The sequence below is a fragment of the Argentina silus genome, assembly GCF_951799395.1.
Source record: "Argentina silus genome assembly, chromosome: 17".
Classification (NCBI taxonomy): domain Eukaryota; kingdom Metazoa; phylum Chordata; class Actinopteri; order Argentiniformes; family Argentinidae; genus Argentina; species Argentina silus.
Window position 1 is genome coordinate 10,711,900 of NC_139671.1, and position 25,374 is coordinate 10,737,273.

Consider the following 25,374-nt stretch of genomic DNA (forward strand, 5'->3'; position numbering starts at 1 on the left):
ATGAATTTTAATTTGGCCATATACTGCATCATAATCATACTCATGAATGCACTCTTCTGGATACTTCATGCTACATTTTCTATAGGTTTCAACTCAAGACGTAGTGAACGATTCAGTTATTAGCAGGAAGACTCTCACACTTCCGGTTTCCCCAGCAATGGGCAAGCAAGAATCTTACTTCAACACTGAGGTAGTGAGTAGCCTCATCAGTGACGTACAATAGAAACCCAAGTGACAGTATACTTTATACAGGCTAGTTAGCGTAAACAGTGTCTGTGGCGCCGTGACTCTCTGCCCTCCGTGCTATCTGCTCCTCTCCGTCGCCTCTGCAGCGTCATTTCTCTGCAATGCTGATGCAGCTTCTGGAGGCTGACAAATGAGACCATTGCTCATCTTGGCTTCAGCATCGGTGCCCTTCTGGCACACTAGGCCCAGACCTTCACTACTATGCCCCATTAAAATGCTCAGACATTGCCGAGGGATAAAGAAATATTTACACAAGTATGTAGAGCTTTACCTTTTTGAACCCCCTGGAAAGCGTCAAAGTGGCCCCAAGCCGTGGTTAATGTTAATACGCCATCCTCTCTTTTAATTACTGTGGGAACAAAGGAGCTGCATAACGTGGGTCTATTTCGACTACGTTTGGGGTTTGTTTCAGCAAGGTTGCTCATCTTTAGCAAATATCATATGCTCATTGTCGCGTTGCATGTACTGTACAGTAGTTGAGGCTCTGACTATTGTGTGGTGACAAACATAAGCCCAGATTAAAGTTAAAGTGCCCGATGTTAACCCATTCTCTAAGATAAATAGGTTATATATGTTCAAACCTTTTAGTTTTGTAATAATGTATCACCACTACCACTAGTCCTCCTCCTGTTTGAGACATTGGCTGTGAGAATGTTTGTCCATATCAATCCACCTCGCCTCTGTCAGTCAGTCTCTTTGTGAGAGGTGTCGGCTCAGAGTCAGACCTGCCCTGTCAATCAAAGGCCATATCTGTGTGTTGATGGAGAGTGGTGGACTATTCTTGTTTTGGTGGACTAGTGTTAATTAGTGTAAATGTCCAGCACTGCAATTTTGTCACAAGCTAATTCAGACATACAGGTAGGCATGTTATATTGTAAATATCTAAGCTCGTCATAACAATTTAGCTTGTAACTTTCCTCTAACCAGGTGAGGCTGGTAAAGGTAAAAAAATCGGACGACAGGCTCATTGTAATGCATAGAACGGAATGAGGAATGGTATCAAACGCACTCCACCAGCCTCCCCTGTCTCGAAAGTCTTGATAAGCAAGCCCTGAAATGATGGATAAGGGAAAGTCTAATGACATGGGTAAGGGAGATTCTGAATGAAATGTAAAAAAATAAAAAGCATGAGGGAGAGGCGGGGGGGGGGGGGGGGGGGGGCTATGGTTCCGCCGTGACCCCTCTGGCTGTATCTGTATGGTGCCTGCCTACCCAGCAGCCTGTGCATGGAGAGTGGTCCCCCCTCTGTGGAGCCTACTGTGTATCAGCCCGGCTTTGTGCTCCTCTCATCTGGCCCAATAAAGAAAGAGCAGAGGAATGAGAATGACTGAGCTCGTTGTGCGCCGGGGCCGGTCATGTGATCTGTGTGTGGCTGAATGACTTTTCCCCTGCAGCCCCTGGCCTGTGCCATTATGTTTTATTGGAGGGGCTGGGAATGAAAGACAGCCAGGCCAGCACTGCCCCCCGGGCTGGGGCTACGCCACCTCCGCCTTCCGCCTCACTCACTCACACCACCGCCAGGCCTGCTGGGAGCCCGTCGCCATGGAGGCCCAGACAGAGAGAGGGGCGGTGGAGTGGACAGAGCAGACATGTGGGACAGTTAAATGGCAATTTACTGCTAGTGGAGGGGGCCGAAAATCACATGTTTCCCTTCCATACAGAGTATGGCTGGGGTATTTTTGGGACTCCCTCTCAGTTTCATCAACACATCCCTCTAAATAGATCTACAACCCTCAATGGAAAAAAAGTCATCTTGAGGAATGGGGATGGTGTCTGGCAGAACTTTTTAATCCTGCTGAATGATCTTTTGCTTTGACTGATGTCTGAGCCCTTTAGTAGTAGTGAGATACAAATCCAATCCTTTTGATTGTCATTGATTGATTTTCATTTTGGCCTTTTGCATTTCCATATTGGTGATTTTGATGTTTGATATGGGATAACAACAGCTTTTACGTCCTCTCCTCTGTCACAATTTACATTGTGACGAGGTGTGTTGCAAACACTATGGCCTGTGCTGGATGACGCCCCTCCATGAGCTAAGGCAGTCGTGTGTGTGTGTGTGTGTGCGTGTGCGTGTGCGTGTGCTTGTGTGTGCGTGTGCGTGTGCGTGTGCGTGTGTGCGTGTGTGTGTGTGTGTGTGTGTGTGTGTGTGTGTGCCTCGTGTGCGTGTGCGTGTGTGCACGTGTGTGTACTGTATCTGCTAATCCATATGATTGAGAAGTGTCAAGTATGAGAAGTGTACTTCGGCAGCCCGTATATTAAGACTTCATTAAATTGGAGAATAACAGAAGAGCAAGCTTTGGTAGTTCCGTATCTCATGTTTATTCTCTCAAACCCATTACAATAAAGTCATAAACATAATGTCATTTCACCAAGGGAAGTCACTGTGGAAGGCTACTGTGGTCTGACAGTTATATATATGACTCAGAAAGCATCAGACACATTAGTTTAACAGACCACTACTTTAAAGTTGAATCTGTGGCTAATGGGATGGAACAGATTTGGCTCTGGAGACACTCACACTCTTTATTTTAGATAAAGTGCATTTTGTAAATGTGCCATGTAGCTAACCTCAAACCCTAAGGACACAGAGTTCACTGTGGAACAACGTCTAGAATCACGCCTCCTCCTCTAATCGCTTCAAAGTGCTGGCAAGGCGTTCATTTTGTGGGCCTGCTTTCTTCCTTTGTGTGAATTGATTTGCAAATAGTACATAAACCTCAAGCTCAGGTAAAGCTGTGTGAAAGGTTGCGCTACTTGAGACCTTGGTCTCTCAGTCATAATGAATTGTTGTGGATGTAGAGTTTGTTGTGCTTTGATTCATTACTGCTGTGATTTGTATAGCAATACTGTTGTTGTTGTTAAAAAGTCAATGCTTCCGCTTGTCGTTTGAAAGTTCACTAAGTTGGCATACTCAGTAAATGGGGTAGGTGTTTTTTCAAGTTATCCTACATCCTGCCTCGTACATGAGCAACATTGTGACGTGCTACCAGTAGCCAGAGGCAAAACTGTTACACCTGTATATGAAGCACTTGATTGACAGATACTTGATGGAATAAGCTCTCCTCGGTCTTATAGCAGCTCAAAAGATTGAATGAATGAGAAGTCCCATCCACCTGCCTGATACAGAAATGCCAGAAAGGAAATTAAATGAAATGAAATGAGGCCATCATACAGGCTTTTGATTAAGCCTGGCACCTAATGTGTTCTGCGCTGCCACCTGTTGTTTACAAATAGACAGATATTGAGGTCGCTGTTTCACAGAGCGCGGTCTGTCACAACGTCCCGCAGCATTAGCTAGGAGCAGACTGAAGGGTTGTGGAAATAGAATTGCAAGACCGAATTTTTGGAGTAAAAAGTAAATGACATTGACTGGCACACACAGTTGATATTCATGTTTTATTGAATGGGATAATGAATAATTGAATGTCCTTCTCTCCCTACAGGGCCTTTGTTTTGGCTGTGCACAAAGCAATGTGGAGCAAATAAAGATCGTGATACACTGAAAACCAGAGGTAGGCTTTGCGCTAACGCTTTAATTACCGTTCGCACACCAGACGTACACACACACACACACACACACACACACACTGGCTGTCCACCGCTGGTTAAAAGTTATGCTACAAGCACTCATGCTGTACTGTATCTTTGTAAACCCCACCCAAAGTGTGTGTGTGTGTGTGTGTGTGTGTGTGTGTGTGTGTGTGTGTGTGTGTGTGTGTGCGCGTGTGTGTGTGCGCGTGTGCGTGAGAGAATCTCCCTTTTTCTCTCTCTCTCTCTCTCTCTATGGCCCTGCCATGTTTAATCCTCTATGCGATGCAGGCCAAAGCTCTGTCAGGGTTGGCCCACAACAAGACCATCAGGTTAATCTGGGGTCACTGGGTGCACATTCAACCATTCTGAGCAGTCATGCTGAGCACTTATCCAGCTTTCTCAGGCCTTTTACCGTTTCCCTAACTGATGGAATTTCTACAAGGAAAAACATGAATCTTTGTTTTTGTTTGATCATAATCCCTGTCTTTGCGTGCTGTGCTTCTCCTTTCCCAGAGGGGCACAGTGGCTCAGATGCCAGATGACTTATCCACATCAAGCAGCAGCACTCTGTCTAAGTCTACTGTGTATCTCAGTCGAGGCGCCGCAACACAGTGGCTTTCTTCTGCTGGGCATTGAGTTCACTTGTTTTGTGACCATTTGGGCAAAATATAATAAGCCGAGCCGTCCAAGCTTGGCCCTGCCAAAGGGCCTGCAGTCTGCAGTTTCCTCTTCCTGAGCGGAGTGCACTAAGGGCCAGCCTGCAGACAAAGAGGACATATTGTGGAAACCCCGCCGGAGTAACTGTACAACAGGCTATAAATGGAAAGGAGCTCTTTTTTTTTGAGGTGGGGGGTGGGGGGGGGGGGAATTCCTCAACAGTGGCAGAGTGGAAATCAGTTGGTGCATAAAGAGGCTTCTTCTTCCAGGAATCTGGTGGCAGCTGGGTATTCAACATTCATACAGTAGCAGGTGCATAAATTATGCAGGGATACATACAGCTGTACTCTACTCAGTCCTGTATGCCCCCCCCCCCCCCCCCCCCCCACATCAAATCAGATTATCTGGTTTGGCAATGGCATTAAGTATATAGCTGATGTAATGGAGCTAATGCAGCAGGATAAAGTACCATGGCGTGTGTGCAACACCAGTCTGAGTGGAGGTTGTGGAGAGTGGCCCAATGGAGGCCCGTGACTCAGGCTCTGGAGAGCGTGTGCATGAGTAGTGACAGGTGTTCATGCTCTCAGTACTGCTGGGGGGAGGATGAGCTCTGCCACGGTGTGATGGCTGCACGCAAAGGAACATGGGGGGGGGGGGGTGCACCCCACGCTACCACACACCACACACACATCATCAGTGGAACAATTATGTGTGTGTGGGGCTAGAAATGAGTCACTGATTCCAGTGAGGTTTTTAAATGGCAAGACCTCCCATCTCTTCCTCCTCACTTTCATGTGTTATTCATTATCTCATTGTCTAATGACAAACTCAGCTGGATAGCGAATGTATTAACTCATTGTGTTCAGTATTACTGCACTGAGTACGCTGTTGAAGGAGGATTGAGTGGCCGTCGTCATCTGTTTTGCATCTTCCCACGTGCCCCCTAATGAATGACTGTGGTGTGGGCTGTGAACTAATTTCTGAAATGTCAGAGGAACACTAGCGGGACCCTCCAACCGTCGTGGTTTTCTGTAAATCTGTGGAGCTGAGGTGTAGGTTGGGCTGTGGTGGTGCGAACTGCTAACCTATTTTAGCTGTGCTACATTCTGTTGATGCATCTGTTGGCATTTTCTCTCCCCACACCTTTGTTCCCCCTATGCTAGCTTAATGAAGCAGTTTGTTACAACAGGGCTGAAAGCTTTGACATATAGACCCTATATACTGTATAGGGTGGTACTTCTGTAGAGACACACCTCTTCAAACCTCGGCCAACCAAACCACTGGACTCCACTTGAACTTGAGATGGGGACATGCTTTATTGCTGCTGCTTGCAGTACCTCAAGTTGGTGCTTTTTTGTGGTCATTTAGTATTCACCACATTAATGGACCACTGCTTTAACCATTGAGCCCTACCCACGTTTTATCCCAGCTTGGCAGCTTTTCATACCAGTCAGCCCCTTGACTGGTCTTAGTCTTTCCCTGCATCTCTACCTACATATTAGAAACGCTGACTTGCATTTGACGCTAGAGAGATGTCAGCTCTATGAAACATCAAAGAGCCCTGGTGGTGCGCTCGATCCCGGCGCCTCCAACCTGCAGGCTTCCCTCCTCATACGGAGGAGAGGAGCCCTGCCCTGCCCTGCCTCCATGGAGCGCTGGGGATATTATACCACATCAATGATGTCTTCACACACAGCTTCCCCCCACTGCACTGTATCAGGGGGTTGCATGTCTCCGACCTGCAGGCAGAGTGGGTGGGGGGCGGGTGAAGGGTGGGTGGAGACGGGAGATTAAGGGGTGGCTGCCTGGTGATCATGGCTGTAATCCAGAGCTCCAGTGTTGGGCCCTTTTGAAGCTCTGTCTCTCCTCCAACTCTCCTTTCTCTCTCTCTCACACACTATACAGATGAAAGAGTGATGGGGGGGGGGGGGGGGGGGGATACTTGGATCAGCAGCTACAGGAGTTCAGCAGCTACAGTTTAATGGTCTGGGTGGATGGAGGCAGGCCTGCTGTGGCACACGTGCAGAGCGTGTATGTTTGTCTCTGAGCCGACATCAAGGTTATTTATGCGTTTGTGTCTCTGGATTTGTCTGTTTGTTTGAGTCAGGAAGTGACATGGTTTGGAGTTTATGAACTGTCTCTAGCTGCTTGGCAGTAGCTGCTGCCCTCACTCGTTGAGGCAGTCTGTGGTGTAGTGTTCTGCTGCAGGATGTGTGTGTAGGGTGGGAGGAGGCCCCCCTGTGTGTGTGTGTGTGTGTGTGTGTGTGTGTGTGTGTGTGTGTGTGTGTGTGTTACCCCACCTTGCCTTGCTGACTCCAGCAGTAATGTTGACGCCCAAAAGTCTCTCCTCCCCCACCCCCCCCAGCACATGGATAAGTCATCCTAAATCAGTGTGTTGATGTACAATCAGCATGCTAACTCAGAAATTCTTATCACTCATCGAGACACTACAGGCTGGGTAACTTGTGTATCTAGACTATATGGCTGAAAGTTGCCATATTGCCTTGACTGGACGGAATGTGTGTCACTCAACGCTGATTTTGTTGGCCAACATGAAAAGGCATTGATGCAGTAATCAGAGCCTGGAGAACAATGGCGACTGCCTTTCTTTATTGTACAGCTTAGACTTACTGCTCACCCTGTTGAGAGGCGTGACAGGTATATTGTCAGAGGAGCTGAGAAACCCTCAGACTGGACCAGGTGGCTTTAATTAATGGCTTTACACATGGATAGGCTTATTATGGACATGGGTGGACGGTGACAATGGCCTCTTTCACTTGACAGTGCTGGGTCTGACACCCCTGCATAGCATGGGGACATCGCCGGACTGCAAATTAGCCTAATCTTTACCCACTCAAGATGGCCGTCCACACAAACAACCCTCGAGTCGCCACGTAAATCCCTGCAGGGTTGATGTCCATTCACAGTGCGAAAGAGAAATTCAAATTCAACCCAAGGAAGCATTGGGGTTTGAATTCGACCCCCCCCCCAATAAACTCTCTCTCTCACTCTCTGGTGTTACCGTCCGTTTCTGATGCACACAGCTTGATCTACAGTCCTGCTTACTTCACTTCTCCACAGGAGAATAATGTGACGTTTGGAATCAATGTAGTGAACGTGGCCAGGCTGGTCAGTACCGCTACTAAACAGCCCTGGCCTGTGTGGATCAGTGTTTTACTGGAGCTAGAGGAGTCCTTGATGTCGTGTTTGTTTGCTCTTGCTCAGGGCTGTTCTCCATGCTGTCCATAATGAGCTGCAGCTTACATGAGCGCTCCACATGTTGGAGGTTCGATGTTAAATGATGACAAGGGGGAGACAAATGGTTGGCTTTGGCCATATGCTCACTCCTGGGCCTAAACAGGGCTTTTATGTAGCCACTGGTCTAACGAGCATCAGCCCTAGGGGAATCACTGCTACTGGTTGATTGGTTGATGCTCTGTTTTGACTGCCTGGTCTGGAGAGGCCCAGCTCAGGTGGTTTACCCATGTTCTGCTGTTATGAGTGACCAAACTGGAGAAGAGGAACATAGGGTTATATTGGGTTCAACAGATTTCAACATTAGGCTGAATCAGCAACTGTCTCTATATATACTTCCTGTGTGATTTCATGGAAGGTTACATTTCTTCTTCTCCTTCTTCCTTATTAGTTGAGAGTATCTTGTGGAACCTTGTCGCTTGGAACCTCCTCCTCAGGCTATTGTGTCTGGGAACGAGATTATGTAGCTGGCAATGGAAGATTATCTTTCTTACACATAACAAGAATGTGTGGTTATTGTGAATGTTTATTTTAGTGGATTTATGGCAGCAGACTCCCACGCAGATGTGCTGGCAGAGCGTGCCCGGCTAAGTGGGCACAGAGGGGGCAAGAATCATCCACGTGGCAGTGCTTCAGCCTGGCCCTGTCGTTGGAGAGGTCTTTGAGGTCGCACTAACAGTGTGCTGTTCTGTTAATACTGAGGCTCCCCACAGTTGGCCAATCTGGACAGGGGAGGAAATTAAGAGCACATTTCTAATGAAAACCCTCTTCTGCCATGGATTTAACTCTGGAACCTCTAACAATCATCTGCGTACTGTACTGTTAGTGTCTCTCTTGTCGAAATCTCTTCTTGAGGCTCTTTGACGCTGTAAAAATGATTAGTTTTTTCTAATTACACTATTAAGGGGAATTTCGGCACTCTCTGTCGTCATCTAGGAGGTTGTGAACACGTTGTTCCTGCAACATCAGAAAATGTGCCACTGCAGCAGCCCTTTAAGGCAGACACACACATGTGACATTGATTCTAATGGAACCCACCTGCTGTCCAATGCCCTTAATAGAGAGATCGATGACTAGTAAAGACCATGTGGGGCACATCAGACCAGGCCACTCTGAATTACATAAGTAACAGGGTGTATTTGCAGTATAGTGTATTAATAATATGTAATATATGTGCAATGTAGTGGATGTGCAGTGCGGTGGAGGTAGTCATATGGTATATCTGAAGGTATTCTTGTAGCTACCCTGTTTTACATGGACAGTTCACATATTGGTGTTATTATCTATTAGTCCAGTCAGTGATTACTGCCACACTAACAGACGATGCATCAGGCTTTTCCAGGGAATAGACAGCAAGGAGAATGGCAGGTCAGTGTCACCGTTCAGTTCTGCACCAGTTCACACCATTTGATCGTTTGTGATATCATTCAGTCACACAGACAGAAAGTTGGTGTTTCATTTATTTCTGTCAAACCAGTTCCTCTGCACTTGAATTAAAGAATCAAATTAGTAAGCCCCATGCCTGTCCCTGCTCCTGTCAGCTCACCGGGTTAGCCCTGGGACATACAGGACAGGCAGACACCCGCCCAGTCAATGCCTGTAAGCCTATGGAACGAGAGAATACTTAAGATTATCCCAAACAAGTTCTGCAATCACGTCAAAGCAGCGGCGTCTCAAATCCCATCCGAACATGGTCGTGTATTGTTTAGCTGCTTGTCTGTGCAGGGGACTTAATGTATGTAGCAGGGAACCAATGACTGGCGCGGTGAGGCACAGCTGTATCACACTCCCTCTCACTGGAGGCTGAGCAGATTACAGGCTTCTGAAGCCACCCTGTGTGTGTGTGTGTGTGTGTCTCTCTCTCTCTCTCTCTCTCTCTCTCTCTCTCTATCTGTTTCTGTTTCTCACTCACTCACTCAATCCCTCACTCTCTTTCAAACACACACGCGTGTGCGCACACACACACACACACACACACACAAACACACAGAGAGAGAGAGAGAGAGCTCTCAAATGCATCCCTCTTTCCTGCCTTGTCCTCATTAACAAGTGCTTTAGTCGTGCTCCTGCGTCATTTCTTCTCTCAAGTTGACACTCCCCAGACCTGCAAACCTCCCCTTGCCAGCAGCCAAAGGGCCCGATCGTACTCTGAGTGCTGAGGAATGTGGTAACCTAGCAACGGGGGCTGAAGTGACACACCGCTCTGTTGGGTTGTGATGGGCGGCTGTGCATCAGGGATAGCTGGGTCCGCTGCTGGGATGGATGGAGCTAGTGGCATGACTTGCTACGCAGTCTATATCTGTCTGGGCCGTTCATCCTAACATGAAGTATGCATGGGGTTGCCAGGTAATGGAGTATCCATTGTGGGCGGAAAGGCAACAGAATCGTAGAGTAAGTCCTTGAGGGAAGACATCCTCCATTACAGGTACTCAGAGCTCGCTCTGCGTAGGTGAGTACTATGTACATTATCAGTCATAATGAGTTACCCCACAAATGGAGAGAGGGTGACCTGGTCCACACCTATTTATAGAGGTGGGCTTGCTAACCTGCCTCATCAGCAAAACCAACATCCTCCATATGGAATAAGTGAGTGGCTATTTTCAGTGCGAGTGAGTGAGTGAGGTCTAACCGTTAAGCAGCTCACATGCCCTCTGTCTCCTGTATTGTGAACATTGTTCTAGGCAGAGTCGATGGAAACATTACACTTGGAGAGCGGTGCATGATGGTTAACCACATCCTCATCCTCATCCTCCTAGCAGCCTGGTATGAAGTCATGATGGTGCTGCTAAGATAGACCATCATGATCTTGTTAACCGCACAGAGAGATATGGGGGGGGTGCAGACACTTCCTCTAAGACACAAATGCAAAGAGTGTGAGAACAATATCTTTGTCTCTCTCAAAAGTGTCGTTTATGTCATGGCCAGAATTAAACATGTGACATTGATCCTAATGGAACTCATCTGCTGTGCAATGTCCTTAATAGAGAGATAGATGACCATCAAAGACCTTTAGACAATGAGGCACATTAGACCTGAATACAAATATTTTATATCTTTTATTGCCCCATTTTAGTGTTGGTTTCAAATCCTGCCTCAGCTGTACTGCCAATCTGCAACAACAACAAAAATTGCTTTTGAGAAACAACAGATGCCCATATGTTGACTGATCAGTTTCTTTTTACCCTTTTACTGTTGATACTATGCTGTTGATTCATCTTTACAATCATCACACTCATAATTGAGTGAACAGTTTGCACTCTGCTTTTTTTGTATCTATTCATAATCATGTTCTGTGTACAACATGCTGAAACCAACAGGGGAAGCAGATTCACGTTACTAAAGCTGTCCATCTCAAACCAATAACCTGAGTATCTGTGTGTGTTCTTTTCACCATCTATTCTAATAAGATATTGCAACACTATGTTTAACCTTGGGTCTAAAGCCCTTTGTCGTTCTGTGGTGAAAAGAGAAAGGAAGTGTGTAAATTGCGGCAATGTGTCTAAACAATGGTTTACTTCCTCGAGTTTCCTGCGCAGCAGGCAAATAGTCAGCAGTCTTGGGAGATGCTCGGAAGCCAAGTAGTGTCATAACAGCGTGCCTTCTCACCCAACTCACTCATCAAAGTGATACGTAGGGAAATTGGGACACATGGCTATAGTTATTAAACCAATTAGCAGAAGTGTTCTATTAGAACATCATGAGCAAATGACACATCATGGTCATTTCTTTATTTCCAGGGAGCTTCGGTGAAATGCTATCAAACTGTTCAAAGGACAACATAGTTTCATTTCTTCCGATGTTTCTTTTAGAAATTGTCAAACATGGTAGAAAAAGGGCGGGAATGGTTGAGTAAATCATTCAGGATGCTTACACATGCATTAGCACTGTTTCCCTTGGGAGCAACATGCCTTGCTGGTGGGTACAGAACGTTCCAATGTCCTCCAACTGACCTCTGGTTTAAATGTAGCTCCTACTGCTCTGGGCTGGGGTGATCATCTCACACAAGATGGTACTGTAGGAATGCTAGCCCACTAGTCACAGTCATGCTACCCTCGCATCCACCATTGAACAGTCATAGGGTGTCTCTGGGAATGGATGATGATGATTTAAGTGGCAGTGAAACCAGAGTTAGCTTGACTATTTCCGACACATATTACAACTCCGTAAATCTGAGTGTTTGAGGTGATGAATCTAAAGGTAATCAGAAGATGATTAGGGATCTAATGAATATTTCAGTGGGTAGGGCAGTGGCAGGGTCTAGGAGGGGTTTAATGGTGTTGATTTATAAAGCGCCTTGGGGGAATCAGAGTGGGGAGGTCGATAGGGCAAGTCCTGGACACAGCTGCAATATTAACACAAGGTCAGCTGTCAACAGACTCCTGGAGGGCTGGAGGCCTAAATCTAGGGATCAGCCGGTCCAGCTTTTTTCATTCATGTTTTCAAATGCTATATGTTTTGATGTTTGCCTGGTGGGCTCAGGGGAGGGTCCTCGTTCTGCTCTACAGGCTCGTCATCAGCACTCAGGTCCTAGCCTTCTCCAGCACACTTAGGATGCCACCTCTGAAACTGAGTCGCCCTGACACAATGGTGCCAGCGCAGGACCCTCCCACCCGGAGCCTAGACTGACAGGAGCAGGCAGGGCAGAGGACAGTGGCCTTCCCAGCAGCCCAGGGGAAGGATGGGCCAGTGCTGTGATCCCTGCTCAGCCAGCGGAAAAGAGACGTGAAGGAAGAAGCTGGAGCCGCCTCCTCCTCCCAGGATCCTCTCCTCAGCAGAGATGGTCGTGGAAGATGTGTTATCCGCGTTTGGACAGCTCACAGTCCGTAATCCCACACAGAGAAGCATCCTTGCACGCCCTAAAGCAGCTTGCTGAAATGAACCATAAACAGTGGTGTAAAAAAGCTCCACTCAGCTCCGTTCCGGGGAAGGAAAGGCGTTACGGTCCAAACTTGACTGTCTCACTTACGTTCTCTGTCCTTTATGGCTGTGTGTGCAGAGTTCAGCTGTACAGAGGCTTTTCTTATCTCCACACGAGGGGATAGAGTGGATCCTGCTTGCCTTTTAATTAAGGGGTTTGGAGCATCTTCCAGCAGACCTCCTGGTGGGCACATGCAGTAAAAAGAGCCATGAAACATGATAATCCAGGCCAGATACACAGGGGCTAATCTATTGACTCCATTCCCTTTGAAATGCCCTGATAGTGCAGGGGAGGAGGTTCTGCAGAGCAGAAATGCTAACTTGGGTTTAATGAAGAAATAGATTCAGACTTTAGTGTTAGGCACTCAGAGAGACTCCAAACAGTGGACTAATTCATACTGTTGATCAAGAGAGCCGCCCCCTATTCCACATAGTTTGTTCTTCCTCTACATCTCAGATGGATTTATCTCAGAGGATTCCTGACTCAAACTGGAGCTTGTCTGCTGTTTCCTTTTTAATTCAGAGGAGGGCATGGGGAGGCAGACTGCTTTTTAATTCAGAGGAGGGCATGGGGAGGCAGACTGCTTTTTAAATTGTTTTTTCCTCCCTCTTTTTGGTGAGCACTGGTCCTTGTAAAAGGGAGGCAGATCAGTCCCTTTGTGGTCTGTGTGAGAGGAGGAAGAGGAGAGGAGGAGAGAGGGGGGGAGGTGCTTGGCCTTCTTTAGGGCTCAGTGGTCGCTTGGGAGGTTTCGGGGAGGTTTGGATGGATCACGCCTCCTCCAGCAGTGGTATTGTGCGTGAGTATTTCATCGCCACTTGCCAGGTGACCCCCCGTGACCCCATGGCATTGGGCCAGTCCAGCCTGAACAAGAGCTCTCCTCAGAGGGACACAGACATAGCAGTCAGCCCCCGGAAACAACCACACTCTCTCTCTCTCTTTCTCTCTCTCTCTCCTCCAGCTTATGAATATCATCAATAACATCACACCAGGCCATGCATGTGATGGAGGGGGGAGTGGGGTAGTGAACAGGAAAGGGACGGGGAGGGGGAGGGGGAGGGAGGGGCAGAGCTCTTTGAGGGAACGGATATGCCACACAGTCATGTTTGTATAGATCATAAACATACTGTATAGAAATGTTGATGGATCAGAAATTCATTACAGTGTTTTTTTAAATATTGGTGTTGTGATTTGGCTTAATCCAGGGCTCGCCTTGCAGCTGTTGTGATAATTGAATCGCTAGCTAGCACTCGTGTACACACACACACACACACACACACACACACACACACTGCTCACCCACACTCACATTCACACTACTCACTCACAGGAAAACAGTCCCCTCAGCTCCCCCTTTCTCACACACACACTCTGCTTTGAGTCACATGAATAGTGCACTAGTCTTTTTCATATTGCATTGTTTGTTAATGCCTTGTATGTGTTCGTGTGAAGGGGGTAGGTTGTTGATTGCATGTGGTGTGTTTGTGTTAAATGGTTTAGGTCAGAGATTGTGTGAGAGCGTGTGTGTGTGTGTGTGTGTGTGTGAGAGTGGAATGAAGGAGGCAGAAGCCTCTGAGCATTAACCTTGAATGGTGCCGGGCAGGCTTCCTCCTCGTGATGCTGCGTGACGGCAGAGCTGCAAGCTGGGAGCACAGGGACGATGCCGTCCCCAGGGGACTGGGACTCAGCATGTGATGCCCAGAACTGATCATTATCGTGCTCCTTTTGTCAAGTGTTTGGGGCTGCGCTCCTCCCCAAGGCTGTCCTCCTCCTCCTCCTCCCTCTCCCTTTCTGCACTCTCCTTGTCTCATTCTCTCCATTTTACAGCAGTCCGCCCCTCCGTCTTTCTCTCTCTCGCTCTCTCTCCTCTCCTCTCTCTCAGACAGGCATCGTATAGCCCTCTGTGTCTCCTCTTTCCCCTCTTAATCATCTTCTATCTCATTATCTCTGCAGACCTCCTGCTCTCTCTGTCTGGCAGTCTATTTTAACATTCACTCTGTTCTACCTGATGAGGGGTAATAGAACAGAGGCAAAGTATTCCACATGGAAAGACTTCAAGAGAACCGAACAGAGAGAACCAACCATCTTGGTGCTTTTTCTCCCCAGAAGCGGGAGAGACTGGCGAGGTTAGGCTATGATGTTGAGTTAAGTTGTCCTGAGACACACCCGACTGGCTAGGTTCACACAAAGATCCATGGTCTCAGAGATGGATGTATAGGCAACTGTATCTGCGATTATATTGGCTCTCCTTCCCCCTCTTCTCTCTGTTCCATGATGAGGGCATCCTGCCGGGGCCTACGATGTTCTGTCCCGACAGTTTTCCATAGGGGGTCCAGACCTTCATCCAACAGAGGGCTGTAAAAAGCCTCCACTCCCCCTACCCTCCAGTGCATAACGTGACTGTGTAGCCCCCTAATGAATCTAACCCCCATCACCTCCCCATCAAATATACATGCATCCATGCATGCATCAGCAGCTTCCTTGCAGTTAGCCCAATGCGATAGCATACCTTCAAGATAGCACAAGTGTCCCATGAATAATTGACATGCATCTGAATGCGTGCATGCTGTGGATGGGGAAAAAAAATGTGTTTTTTTAATCTCTTCTCCTCTCCTGTTTTGGTTCGGTGGATAAACTGCAGTTACATGACACATTTTTACTTGATTTAATCACATTTTTATTGTATCCTCAGAAGATCCTTGAGATCATTGGCTCCAATTAAGGATCTTGATGAATTTTGTCCATCTACTCAAATGGCCTTTACCTTAACTAATTATACATCCTTTGCTTCTGGTAATGTTCTGGCCCCATAATTGTTTTTCCCCTAAAGGTCCATTGATCATGTGTGAAAAGCGGTATTATATGTTTTCTGAAATGCCTCACTGATGGCTATCAGTTGTTTCTTTTTCAGCAGAGAGAGCAAAAATAGGAGTAAAAAGCTAAACAAGTGCCTACGGCAAGCAGGTGTTTAAAAAAAATAAAATAAAAAAGGAATAATTAATCAGTTCATAGAGTGAAAGAGGGAAGGGGAAAAGAAAGAGATGAAAGACCTTCAGTTCAAAGGAAGCAGTGAGGAGCTCACTCCTGCCTGTGTTTTGAGGATTTAGGGGTCTCCACAGTGGGCCCTGTAGTGAACTAGAGAGTCAGGGCTTATGGGCACACCTGTCATGGAACCTGCTGAGACTACTCTGTCTTCTGACACTGCCTACAGGGTAGACGAACAACACTGGGAGTGCTCCTGTGGTGCTGTGTGACATGGTCAGCTGACCACACATTGTGTGTGTGTGTGTGTGTGTGTGTGTGTGTGTGTGTGTGTGTGTGTGTGTGTGTGTGTGTGTGTGTGTGTGTGTGTGTGTGTGTGGCGCACGTGTGGGAGTTTTCATCATTTTGACAATAACTAGACTAAATCATTATTCAAATGGAAAAATATGACTAAAACTTAATGCTATTTTAGTCAAAATGACTAAGACTAGACTGAATCTGTGCATGGCCTCTCTTTCTCCTTTAACACAACACTGTCTTTCTCTGAAAGCCCAGGCAGCCTTCACTGTGTTTAGCCACGATCATCCCTTGCTCAAAGATTACTTTACCATGTCCGACAGCGCACGCCAAGCCGTCTGACTGGCTAAAAGAGATCAATAAAAACATTTTCCCCTCAAAGCCAATCCAATCTCCCTCTGCTGACCGATGGTTATGTAGAGAGGAGGTGGATTATTGAGGATGTTTGAGTGTTTCAGTGACGGAACAAGCTGTAAGTGTCCACGATTACAGCAGTTCCAACAGCACTGACCATGGCGGTGCAGTTCAGTTTCCTCCCTGGCCGGCTGCCCACTCATGGCTTGTCATGGCGGATTACAGCGTTAACCCACATTGTGGCGTGTGCTGCATTTGCGAGCCGTTTCGCGGAGCCCACGGTATCATTGCCAGGTCAGGGTCAAAGGGCACAATATGACTGTATTCTCTGAACTGCTGTGAATATGAGATTGAGGGATTGGATATCACAGAGATTCCACTTGATCTGCCTCTCTATCTACATGACTCTGCTTTAATCTGGACCTATAAACCAGTGTTGTTCAGTTGTTGAATGGATTTCCTCTCTGATCCTGTCTCCCTCTCTCCAGTGACCTAGCGGGAGGCGGTCAGTGTGGATGTCGGAAGAGAGTTCCTGGCTTGGTCCGTGCGCTACGGGCGGCCATTGTGTGTCAGTCAGCGTGCTGCTGTTGTGCTGATTGATTGATGGAGAGAGAAGAGGGCTTCCTAGTGACGAGGGGCAGCATACAGGGCTTCATTCTCTCTCCCTGCATGTGTTTTAGTGACTGAACTTCCTGCTCTTCCAGTGGAGACAGAGCCATGAGGCTTAGGAGAGAAGGAGAGACGAGGGGGGTGGGGGTGGAGTGTGTGTGTGTGTGTGTGTGTGGGGGGGGGGTCGCTTATTGAAAATATTTTCTTATGACACATCTGAGGGCAGACAGTGGCTTCAGCTGAAGGCTAGATCAGCACTCTGTCTTCTCAATAACACTCGAATTTATGGTCCATGTGTCTTGAGATACTACATATACTGTATACACACCAAGCTAATTTCATATTTGTTTGGAGTGACATTCATTCTCCCTGGGCAAATAAGAATGTCCAGTCCGCGTCTTCAGTCAACCACAGCAGTTTTCTCGCCAGTTCAAATGTTTTGTGTGCGTGTTGACAGTGCAAAATTCCATTGCAGCTCAGTCGTAAACAGTCTTCTCCACTGAAAGTATTTCAAGATGTTATCTTGTCTGTCGATGCATTACCATATTCCAAGACCTGGTTCATACCACAGAGGCACACTCCACTTGGCACAGTGTCAGTAGGAGAAGAGAGAGCTCTCATGTTGGAATTGTGTAGTGTCCCTTTATATCTACTCTCTTCTCCCTCCACCCACCTCTCCTCACTGGCATCCATAGGACGCCCCCGATGCTGTCAGTGATGTGATCATGGAATAATCAATGAGTGAAGTGAATACTCCCATGACCAGTCCTCCATGGGTCCCCTGCTCCCCGACTAGCTCTCCTGACATCAGAGCCCAGTGTGATAGAGGCCGTTTTTTCTCCTGACCATGAAAGAGACACACTGTTTGTGTGAGTCATCAGCAGCTTGACTGTGTGTGTGTGTGTGTGTGTGTATGTATGTGTGTGCGTGTGCGTGTGTGTGTGTGTGAGAGTGTGTCAGGCAATAAAACTTCCAGAGTTGCTTCACAGACAAGAGCTCTAATAAGGGAAGCATGTCATCTGAGGAAACAGCAAACCTTGAGCCATGTTCAAGTGTCCCTTCTATTTAATGAATTATGTTGCATACTCCCCCCCCCCCCCCCTACCCTTCTATTCATTTTCAGACAGGAGAATGTACTATTGATTAACAGTCAAGTTAATTATCTCTATTTTCTCTGTCTCTCTCTCTCTCTCTCTCTCTCTCTTTGTAGAATATAGATAATGGGCTGTGTGCAATGCAAGGATAAAGAAGCAACGAAACTCACAGACGACAGAGACATCAGCACATCTCAGAGTGCAGGTTACCGCTATGGGGCCGATCCCACGCCCCAGCACCAGCACTACCCCAGCTTCGGGGTCACCGCCATCCCCAACTTCAACAACTTCTGCGCGCCGGTCGGCCAGGGGATGACCGTCTTCGGAGGAGTCAGCACCTCGTCCCACACTGGGACCCTGCGCACCCGCGGGGGAACAGGTAGGGGTGTTGATATGTACCCTTTAGATCGACCCGTCCCCCCAAACCCACCCCCCCCCCCCCCGACTTCCCCCTTCACCTCACGGCCCTGCCGCGGCCCCCAGCCCTGTGTGGAACGTCCGGCCGGAGTTAGTACAGGGCTTTGTGTGTGGCTCATTGTTTATGTGGGGAATATTCCCAGTCAGGATATCCTTTATGTTTGACTGAGCCTCTGCTGCTGAAGAGGAACTACCGTATTTTCACTTCACTTAGCAAGAGTTTCTCTGAAAGTCTGGATTATTTCTGCCCTAAATAATCCAAATCCACACAGTCGCAGGGGACCGGAGGATTTAATTTATTTTTTTAATTTTCTCCTGGTAAATTTGGGTACAAGCTGTATCTCCCTCTCCCTCTCTCTCAACCATGTGAATGACACACGTGAGTGCCTAGTTTGTCTATGAGGGTGTTTGCCCTCCAGTCCAAGCTCATAGGAGACACTGAGGACAGTTTATGATGACACACACTGTACCGTAGGGAATCCATTTGTCTCTACATATCTATAGTACAGTAGTTAGATAGTCATCGGGGAAATTCACAGCTAATACAGCATGACCCATGACACTTATGCGAGACCCATTCAGTGTTTTTACATATCATACTGGGGATTATTCAATAGTATACCATGCATAAGCAGTGCCTGATGGTTGTGGCTTGCTCTGGGGCTTCCTGTACATGGTACGATCACTGCTGCAGAAGTGTGAAGGGTCGATGCATCGTTGCAGCTCTGAAAGCCCCCAGTGACCTCTTTTTCTCTCTCTCTCTCTCTCTCTCTCTCTCTCTCTCTCTCTGTCTCTCTGTTTACTTATGTTGTTGTTTTCTGTCTTTACGGTGGAGCACAGTTGGTTTTAACAGGTTTGTTGTGTATTGACAGACAGGGGTCCACTCCTCCTGGCCTTGCTGCCTCCAAAGTTTCTCCTACCCACACTGGTCCACAGTCACACAAGGGCCTTAGAGGTAACCCGGGGCCTTTGTGATGAGCTAAGGTGGGCCTTTAGGATGTGCTCTCTCAGCTCCCTCATTAGCCCCACTGATCCTGTCAGCATGCTCCTCTGATCACCAGGGAAAATCCCCAGGCCAGGCTGGCCCACCTTGGAAGGTCAAAACCATGCTGCTGCTGCCGCTACTGGTGGTTAATATCACTGCTCATTCCAGCATAGGAACTATGTTAGCACTGTCGTCCTCCTAGTTAGCCTTGGTTGTGGATGGCTGGAGTCCAGCGTTAGCCACAGGCATTGATTAAGAGGCCCATTAGAATTGCTGGGTAATGATATCACCTCTGTCTGTCTGGCTGTGGGGAGACTGGCTGGGAGGCTGCTCTGAAGCTGCAATGGACCACTTGGGTGGTTCCTTAGTGTGCATCTCTGTGGCAGCATGGCTGTCTATGAGAGTCTGAGTCACTCACTAGTTATCACTGGGCTGATGATGTGAAAAGAAACTTGTCGGTTTCCAGTTTCCACTATATTGATACAAAGTCAAATCAGTGGGAATGAGCGAAAGGGGACAAGAAGGAAAGAAAGCTCTTTAGGAATATTTGGATTTAGCCTCTGAGATTTAGGCCGTCTATAGGGAGTCAGGAGTAGTTAGAGACCGGCTCAGCCTCAGCCCCTCTCCAGGGACCACTGGACAGCATGGACATTAGTGTATGGAGACCTAATGCAGCCCCTCTGGGGCATGGGGGGGCTTTAACTGTTGTTTCTGTCTAATCTGAGGAAGGAATGTCTCTTTCTGATATAATTCCTCCATTACATGTGATGTTGGTGTGCTACTTGCCTGCCTACCTGCCAGCCGGTATGAAGTATGAAGGCTCATTTCCAGGCATTTATACTGCAGCCCGTAAACCGGATGATTTCAAATCGAAATTCAATACAGCTTATAACCACTGCATCCCGAAATGGTCTTCTTTATGTAGAGAGCTTATGCAGTGCACCCACCGTCGGTTCAATGAGAGTCCCAGGTTAATTTGCTCGTCCTAATCGTGCGAGTGCTAACGCAGTTTTTTTCTTCCTCCCCGCAGGAGTCACCCTCTTTGTGGCACTTTATGACTATGAGGCGCGGACAGAGGATGACCTCAGCTTCAGGAAAGGCGAAAAGTTCCAGATTATCAACAGCACGTAAGTCGGCACTGCTGCTTTATCGGCCAGACTGCACTGAGGGGAACTGCGGCTTTATTAGGTACTGATTTAACTGAGAAAAAGTGGTGGTGAAATTGATGTGACAGCAGTTCTTTGAACACATGAGTGACCGCAGTTTTATCTACATTTTAAGACGGGTGGAGCAGAAGCTATTTAGTCCGCAGTGAAGTAGAATAGCTCTGTGTTGATGCTCAGTCGGTTACAGAAGAAATCCCTTTGAACTGCAACAAGAAGTGCAGCTAACCGACTTCCTGTACCTACAGTGACGGCCGTGTCGGGTATATGGTTACAGTACCCTCTGTCAGCAAAACTGTCTCTGCTTGCTCTGTGTGCGGGAACACAGCTGAGCCTGCTTTCTACCATGTTGCTGCTGGTCTTATAGGAGCTTATGTTGATGACTTTCTTTTCTTCATGTGAGACTCCCCTTTCAGCATGCTATAGAGTTTCACACATACTATAGAGTTACGCGCTTCTGGCTTTTTCTCACAGGGCTGTTCACGTCTGTTTGCATTTGCGATTTTCTGTTGTCTTGTTATTTGTTCCTCGGGTCCGTTTGCAGGCTTACCCCTCTACTGATCTCTTCACCTTAAACGGTTTACCACAGTGCCGCCTCACCCACCACACCCATAGATAGGCTTCTGCTCTGACATCCTGTCCTCGCTGGTGGAAGGGCTGCTCTTCCTCCCGATACCTCAGCCAAAACCACCTCTCAGTCTCACCGCCAATCCAGAGCTTAGGCAGGAAGAAACCATCATTAGGGCCCTATCCTCCCTCCCTCCCTCCCCCTCTCCTCCCTCCCTCTCCTCTTCCTGATCAAGGGCCAGCCCAGACAGACAGAGCTGCATCCCTAGCTCTCCATCATCTGTCCCACCCACGCCTGCCTGCCTCCCTCCCTCCAGTGGCTCTGGGGCTCTCTTCCAGCTGGACACACTCCCCCCTGCTGGTGAGAGTAGGAACAGCAGGCTGGGAGCCCAGTCTCTTCCCTCAGTCAGAGGCTGGCCTGGCAGACAGTGAATGGCAGATGCTTGTTCAGGCAGGGCTCACGTGAGCAGCCATGGGACGCCCCACAGGAGACAGAGCACAGTGCCATGACAGAAGGGACTGTTGTGTGTGTGTGTGTGTGTGTGTGATGGCATCTTCCAGCAAAACGCTGAGATTGGAGAATGCATCAAACATGGTATAAAGTTGGAAAGGACATAGGCATGTGTGTGCACTGTAGGCAATGGTGCTAGACCACTGGACCACCCCAGGCCACAAGAAGTATGTTATTATAAAACAACAATAGGCATAATTAGGAAATACCTCAGATGTTTTGATGAATGGTTCAAGTCTTAACTGTTAGTAAATTATGAATTGTTTTTGTGCCTCTCAAAGCTATGAATAGTTTGCTGTAGTGCCTCCCTGACTACGCTCTGTTGACAGAATCCAGTCCTTAATTATTCTCTCATCAGCAGGCACCACAGGGAGAGGGGATTAGAATTATTTTGGAGACAGGAGGGAGGCTCTTTGTTTACTTATTTTGTTGTTTTTCTGTCTTTGTGGCGGAGCTGGAGACTGGGGCCCACCCCTCCTGTCTGTCATTCTCTCTCTCTCTCTTTCCATCTCTCTCCTCTCCTCAGCAGACAGATTGCTCAGAACAGGAGTCCTTCCCTCCCCTCTGCTGTTAGCATGCACACTCTGCCTCCCCTCAGAGGGATCCTTCATTCTGCTCTCAGAACAAAGGAAATCAGGCCCATTGCTGCCTGTGATCTAGTCCCAAGGCACTCCCCATGTTTTTATTCAGCTCAAATGAAAGACCACCACTAGCTTGCCCACTACTGCTCTCCCTCCCTCCCTCCCTCCCTCCCTCCCTCCCTCCCTCCCTCCCTCTCCCTCCCTCTCTCTCTCTGTTCCTTCCAGGCCATTGTGGTGAACACTTTGTGCATGAGAGAGATGCTATAGTAAACAGTGTCTGGTGGGTGTGTGTGTGTGTGTGTGTGTGTGTGTGAGTGTGAGTGAGAGTGTGTGTGTGTGTGTGTGTGTGTGTGTGTGTGTGAGTGAGAGTGTGTGTGTGTGTGTAATAACATATGGTGAACCACTGCCCCTAGCTGTCCCTCAAGGCACCACCTATCGACTTGTGTTTGATGGTGGAATCAGAGGAAGGAGGAGAGAGGAGACAGTGGGGGGGGAAACAGGGAGGAGGAGGAGGAGAAGGGAAGACTGCGTGTTTAAGTGGTGTGTTTTGAGTGAAGGGATGAGGAAGACGTGAGTCAGGAAATAGGGATATAAAAAGATTAAACCTGCATGGGAGAGAGGGATGGAAGAGAGAGGCATGAGGACAGAGGAGTGAGAGGGATGTACTGTAGGGATGGAGGGATTAAAGAGAGGGGGATGACTGTGTAGGAGAGGAGGTAGAGGGAGAAAAGGGAGGACATGAGGGAGACAGTAATAGCTGCATAAGCATGTGGGTTGAGAGGTTGTTAAGAGATCTCCCTCTCCTCCTCCTCCTCCTCCTCCTCCTCCTCTTCCTCTGCCAGTGCTGCCAAACACTGGCCCCCTCCCTCCATAAGTCCATAGGTAATACACATGGAGCCTATACGGTTCCAATGGATTCACATGTCAAATCAATTATTGATCACTCTGTGTCAGCTGCTCTCATTATACGTGCCTGAATATGAAACGATCCACGAGTCCACGTGCCTTTCTTTGGCTATTCAAGAAGCAACAAGCCAAGCTACAGTATATCCCTGTATGATGAGTGCCTATGCACTCTATATGTGCACATCAATCATGTATTGACACTAGTCCTCTGTGTTTTTCCCCCCACCCACACACACTCTCTCTCTCTCTCGCTCGCAGGGAAGGGGACTGGTGGGACGCTCGCTCTCTCACCACCGGTGGAAATGGCTACATTCCCAGTAATTACGTGGCTCCAGTGGACTCCATCCAGGCTGAGGAGTGAGTAGTTGTGGGGCGTACCGGGTTTCATTCGGACACACTCTGAAAAGAACTGACGTAGCACCTGCCAACAGGCCACCGAGTGACACGTGTCCTGTCACTCTCTCTCTCTCTTTTTCTCTCTCTGCCTCCTTCATCCTCTCTCTCACTCTCTGTCTTTCTCTCTCTCACACTCTTTCTCTCGCTGTGTAAACAACAGGGTAAAAGGAAGATGTCATACTAGATACTCCTCTCTATCTCTCAGCCTCTGGAGTTAACAGACAAGGGAAGACACTGAGGAGAAATGTAATCATACTGTGATTTATGCCTCCCTGCAGAGCCTGCCATTTCATTGTATCGTTAAAATGACTTTTATTAGACTATAAAAGAGAGGAGAATTGTGTTAAATGTTGTGTTTTCTGATATTTGAAAAATGTATAATGATGTGATTATTCTATTGGTGCACTGCGAGGCAAACACTCGTCATATAGGCTCACTATAGAATGCATGCTGGAATTAAGCACAGGGTTTAAGAGGGGGGAGGGTTCAATTTACCAACAAAGGCTTATTAAAAGAGAGGGAGACATTTCACACTTTTGTCTGGAGATGAGGCCTTTACTCACTCTCAGCATGTAGTTATCTAGTGTTAAGGCTCTACCCATCAATAAACAGTGATTTGTTTACCGTGTTGCAGTGAGAGCTTTAACAGGCCTTCGGACTGGTGTCACAATCAATCCCAGTGTTTCACGGATGTGAAACCCCTATATACTGCACATGCCAGGGATCTAGCTACCAAACAACCATTGGCTCATAAAATGGCCTCCTAGTAACTTGGTAATTGTTGTTGTAATCCCTATGTCAACCCCTTCTTTCTAGCTGGTACTTTGGGAAACTGGGCCGGAAGGATGCAGAGAGGCAGCTCCTGTCCACCGGCAACCCCCGCGGCACCTATCTCATCCGGGAGAGTGAAACCACAAAAGGTAACCGCAGACAGACATGCCTGCAAGCTGTCTGTCAGTCAGTCAGGTCATCAGCCAGACAGAGTGTGTGTGACAGAGTACATGTGACCGACAGAGGAGCAGTTCTAGAACAGCTACGGGCCAATAGTTCCAATATCTACACTATAAAACCGTGCCGTAAAAATTGCATGACCAATACATGTCTTTATTCTGTGGTATACTGGTGAGGATATTGGAACACAACCTGTATTTCTGTATCTGTTTGCGTTATCAAGTATTCCCTAAGGCCACGTTAACGTTAATGCGTAAGATAAGTGATTAACATAGTATTTTCTGATGACTCAGCTCCCCCCTTCTTTCCTGTGTCCTCTAGGTGCCTTCTCCTTATCCATACGAGACTGGGATGACGTGAAAGGAGACCACGTCAAACATTATAAGATCCGCAAGCTGGATAACGGGGGGTATTACATCACCACAAGAGCTCAGTTCGAGACCCTGCAGCAGCTGGTGCAGCACTACTCAGGTACGAGTCACGTGAAATCAACCTTGACAGTCACAACCTTGACATTTTATGATTTAAATACTTACAGTACGATAACGGTAATATAAAGTGTTCTATATGCCTGTAATGTCACATTCTGTAAAACCCTAGAGTTCACACCAGCTTTAATGACAGGTGGAATCATGGAGACTTGGACCGTGACATTGCAGATCATTTGAAAGCCCATGTAGATGCGTCAGCCTTCTCGTCTCTCTGGTGTCCATTCCCTTGAATTGATCCAGAAGTGCATTACAATGACACTGTTACACTACCTTCATTCTATTTAGACTGGTAGGGCCATTTTGAAATGCCAAAATAGACAGTGACGCTCACAGTTATAATTTAAGAGTGTTATGAAAATGAGACTCTAGTTACAGTATGTGTGTGTTTAGTATGACCTCATAATGACCTCATACAGATGTGAGTCATGACCCTGTTGTTCCCGGCCCGGTCGCCAGGACCGTG

At 47.6% G+C, this 25,374-nt stretch overlaps 1 protein-coding gene across 2 annotated transcripts in view; it reads left to right on the forward strand.

Annotated features, from left to right (window-relative positions):
- fynb (FYN proto-oncogene, Src family tyrosine kinase b) overlaps positions 1–25,374 on the forward strand; it is a 36,745-nt gene that overhangs the window by 4,343 nt on the left and 7,028 nt on the right. For both annotated transcript variants that reach the window (XM_083688997.1, XM_083688996.1), the window contains exons 2-7: positions 3,693–3,761; positions 18,060–18,322; positions 20,376–20,472; positions 23,332–23,430; positions 24,286–24,389; positions 24,742–24,891. In XM_083688997.1, coding sequence (XP_083545123.1) covers positions 18,070–18,322; positions 20,376–20,472; positions 23,332–23,430; positions 24,286–24,389; positions 24,742–24,891 — 703 coding nt within the window. In that variant the 5' untranslated portion in view covers positions 3,693–3,761; positions 18,060–18,069. The remainder of the gene's footprint in view (positions 1–3,692; positions 3,762–18,059; positions 18,323–20,375; positions 20,473–23,331; positions 23,431–24,285; positions 24,390–24,741; positions 24,892–25,374) is intronic.